Source organism: Sarcophilus harrisii, chromosome 4 (genome assembly GCF_902635505.1).
Source record: "Sarcophilus harrisii chromosome 4, mSarHar1.11, whole genome shotgun sequence".
Taxonomy (NCBI): Eukaryota; Metazoa; Chordata; class Mammalia; order Dasyuromorphia; family Dasyuridae; genus Sarcophilus; species Sarcophilus harrisii.
The window spans coordinates 355164098-355168223 of record NC_045429.1 but is presented as its reverse complement, the minus strand read 5'-3'; the positions used below and the strand labels follow the sequence as shown (position 1 = coordinate 355168223).

The following is a 4126-nucleotide window of genomic DNA, read 5'->3' as shown; positions in this document are numbered from 1 at the left end:
TTCATTAATCCTCAACTTAATATTTCCATTTGCTCAACCCATACAAACTGGAGAAACTATTTTCACCTAGGAGGTGCACAAGAACCTAGTTTATCCAGTATGCCAGATTCAAGGGCACTGGTCCTCTAGGGAATAAAAGTCAATGTCTATATACCAGAAGGTCTAGAATTTCCTGCTCCCCGTATTAAATTTATGAAACAACTCCAAGGGAGCTCTGTCCTTAGTGTCACCGTTGGCTAGTTTCAAGGTGGGAATGGGAGAGGGAGGGGAGTGGATATTAAGTGGCAATAATATTATTGTATATTAAGTGCCAGAGGAATGTTAACTGAGTGGTTTTAATGAAAAAAACTGACCAGACAGGTAAGTGAAAAAGGTTAAGGTGATTCATTGTTGGGCAGGGAAAGAATGAAAAGAATAAGACCAAGAACCATTTCATTTCTTTGACACGAGAAGAAACTATATAAAAACCTCATAATATACCTAGGATTCAACAACAGACTTGAGTACCTTGAGAAGCTGCTTTTCTCTGAGCAGTAGGTAAGCATCTTTATTCTGATTCTTTTCTTAATAACACACTATGCTGAGCATGCTAGATTCATAGAACTCATTAATAGAGATGATGCATTTTGATGTTCAGTGGAGAAATGTCTTGCCAAAATCAGAGAGCAAAGGCAGGACTAGAATTTAGATTACTTCATTTCTGACCAGAAATTTTTAAGTGTCATTTACCACTTCATCATTTTCTGTTTGAGGGAAAAAAGGGGATTTCATAGAATTTTGGAATGCCAAATCTAGAAGACATTTTGAAGATTATGTACATTTATCAGGTATCTCTGAGCTTTTACACACATGTGTGAGTGTGTGTGTATGTTTGTATATATATCTGTATATATAAACATACGCATACATGATGTGTACATATATGTATATCTATATACATATTTTACTATGTCTATACATATCTATCTCTAGATAGATATGTATTTATATATATATACCTGTTGAAAAAATAGGCACATAGTAGGTGCTTAATAAATGCTTATTGACTTAGAGCTATAATAACTACCTTCAAGTATTTGAAGAGTTGTCACATGGAAAGGGGTTCAGACTTATTCCCCCCAGTCCCAGAGAGCAGTATTAGGAGCAGTATATGAAGGTAGCAAAGAGGCAGATTTAAGCTTGATAAAAAGGAAAGACTTCTAGCAATTAGATTTATTACAATGAAGAGTGAGTCTCCTTAAGAGGTTGGAGATTCCCCCCATAACAGTTATCTTTAGGTAGGGAATGGATGACTACTTATGAGACATTACAATTGTTGTTCAATTATATCTGACTCTTTGTGAGTTTTCTTACCAAATTTGGTAAGAAATTTGGGTTTTCTTAGCAAAGATATTAGAATAGTTTGCTGTTTCCTTTTCCAGCTCATTTTATAGATAAGGCAAACAGTAACTGGACTAGGATCACTCAAATAGTAAGAGTGTGATGTTAGATTTGAACTTAGGCCCTTTTGATTCCCAGCCTGTCATTTTATCCACTGTACCACTTATAAACATTTTAGATACAGATTGGACAATGTCTGAAATCCTTTGCTTCCTGAGAATCTGTGATTTTAAGCTAATCTAAAATCAAATCCATTTGTATTATGCATAAAGAAAGGAAGGAATGTCTAGAGAGATAAATTATTTGGCCAAGATCAAAAGTTTAGTTAGCAGCAAAGTTTGGATTTGAATAGAGGTCTCTGTAACCTTACTTAATGCTTTTTTTCTTTTACAGCACAACAATCCCTCTAAAACTTCATATAAAATTCTCATTCTAAAATTATAGAAATACAGAGTATTTAATATATTTCTAGTGGACAAATTGACATCTTTCTGACTCACTTCTTTTCCAAGTAATCTAATGTTGTTTTGTGTTCCTCTCAGGAACATGCACTTGTAACAGAATTGGACAGTATGAGAGGAGAGAGAAATAGCAGGAAAAGGGAATAGCATAATTAAATGGAAAGAGCACTGGATGTCTAATAACAGGAAATGCTGTCCAATTCCAGCTCTGCTATTTATTCCTTGTGTGCCCTTGGACATGTTATGTAATTCTTTAGTGTTTTCATCCCTAAAATGACAGGGTTGAATGAGATTACCTCCAATGTCCTTTCCAAATCTAGATCTAAAGACATGAGGATCACATAGAGAAAGAAAGAAGATAGAATTAAAGATTGAACCCTCAAGAAAAATAAGAAAAGCAAAATAGTATAGACAAAAAGAGAGAGGGGAAGACAGAAAGGGAGAGCCAACAATTGGCATTAAGAGGTTCAGAAGCAGACCCATTACAGACATGAGCAAAACTAGGAGGGAGAGAACCCAAAATCTGAGAAAAACAATGAGGAAATCATCCTATCTTCTGATTTAGACTGATTCTGAGCACATTTCACTATGAAAAAGAGATGGGCAAGAAGAACAGGAGGAAGAAAGGGAAAATCTTGGAATGTCCATGAAGTCACACTTCTCTAGTAGAAGTCCTGGCTATTCCTCAGTTGATAACAAAGTAACTTAGTGTCCTTTCTTCTCCAGGTACAACCACATCCACAACTATGTCTTCCCATCAACAGAAGCAGCCCAATGTTATACCCCCTCAGCTCCAGCAGCAGCAGGTGAAACAGCCCTGCCAGCCACCTCCCCAGAAGCCATTTGTCCCTCATACCAAGGAGCCATGCGACCCTCAGATCCCAGGGTCAGGCACCACCAAGCTGCCAGAGCCATGCTACCCTGAGGTTTCAGTGCCAAGCCATCCTCAAGTCCCAGGTACAGGAACCACCAAGCTGCCAGAGCCATGCTACCCTGAGGTCTCAATGCCAAAACAGCCTCAGGTCCCGGGGACAGGAACCACCAAGCTGCCAGAGCCATGCAACCCTGAGGTTTCAGTGCCAAGCCATCCTCAGGTCCCAGGAACAGGAACCACCAAGCTGCCAGAGCCATGCAACCCCGAGGTTTCAGTGCCAAGCCATCCTCAGGTCCCAGGAACAGGAACCACCAAGGTTCCAGGTCCCTATCCCACCACAATTACGCCACCTCTTAGCCAAGAGAAGTACCCACAGGTCCCCAAGACCAAGCAGAAGTAAGATGATCCAAGATCTCATCCTCATCCTTCGTGGGACAAACTTCTAATTGCTGAAATTCCTTTTTTCATTTGCTGTCAAGCTTAAATGCTTCTGCTATCCCCCTTAGAAGTTTTGAACCTGTAATTCACGTGCTGAAATGAATTAGCAAAATGGCTTTCCTACATTTGTTAACTGAAAACATTTAGCACTGACTCTTGTCCCCATTCTGAGATGCTTAAATATCTGGCTCAGGCTGAAGATATAGATAGTTTCCCAAGCTGTCAAGGCTCTACAGAGAATAAATTCAGAAGACACTGAATCTTCCTCTCTCTGCTGTCATTAAAGTCATTATTCAAGCTAATTTTACCTGTGTATTTGTATAATTAGCCATGTTCTCAGTGATTCCAACCAATGCCTTCCCAATCTTATTTTCTTCTAGAGTAGCTGGTAATTTGGGGACATTAAAGGGTGATGGGACATTTAGAAAATAAAACCAACTCATGAACTTTTTATGGTGATGGGTTGAGTGGAGAAGGATATAGGATACAAGGTGCCCAACCCTCACACAAACTTTAGGCTCAGGTGTCATCATGCTAGGTATCAAGCAGTCACTGTGAAAATAAACATTTAGCTTATCGTGTAATGGCCAAGCTCTTTCTTTGGCTGCTTGGGCCAGAGTCAGACCTAGAGCGTTGTACTTAGATAAAACTCATTCCCAGATTCTAAGATGCTTCCTAACCAACCTAACCCATGTCATACCTTGCTGATGACATAGTGGAAATATCATTAGTATTGGAGTCTAAAGAGCTAGCTTTGAGCCCTGGATCTTCCATTTATAAGTTGTGTGATTTTAGCCAACTTGCTAAGCTTCCACTTCCTCATGTGCAAAATGATGTTAACTATTACCCTTCCTCACATAAAAAAGCACTTATAAATGTGAAGTAGTATACATATATGATGATTTTTCAAAATTAAGTCTCTATCAACTCTAAGGAGATACCATTTCTACATGCTTTCATCAGCTCTTCTTTC

The 4126-nt window shown here is 38.8% G+C and overlaps 1 protein-coding gene across 1 annotated transcript; it reads left to right on the top strand.

Moving 5' to 3' along the window:
- The first annotated feature begins 440 nt into the window (after positions 1-440).
- On the top strand, positions 441-3455 carry LOC100934629 (cornifin alpha). Its single transcript, XM_003770621.2, has 2 exons — positions 441-537; positions 2568-3455. Exon 2 carries the CDS (start codon positions 2588-2590, stop codon positions 3113-3115), a length of 528 nt encoding a protein of 175 aa, XP_003770669.1. The 5' UTR covers positions 441-537; positions 2568-2587; the 3' UTR covers positions 3116-3455.
- The last annotated feature ends 671 nt before the right edge of the window (positions 3456-4126 follow it).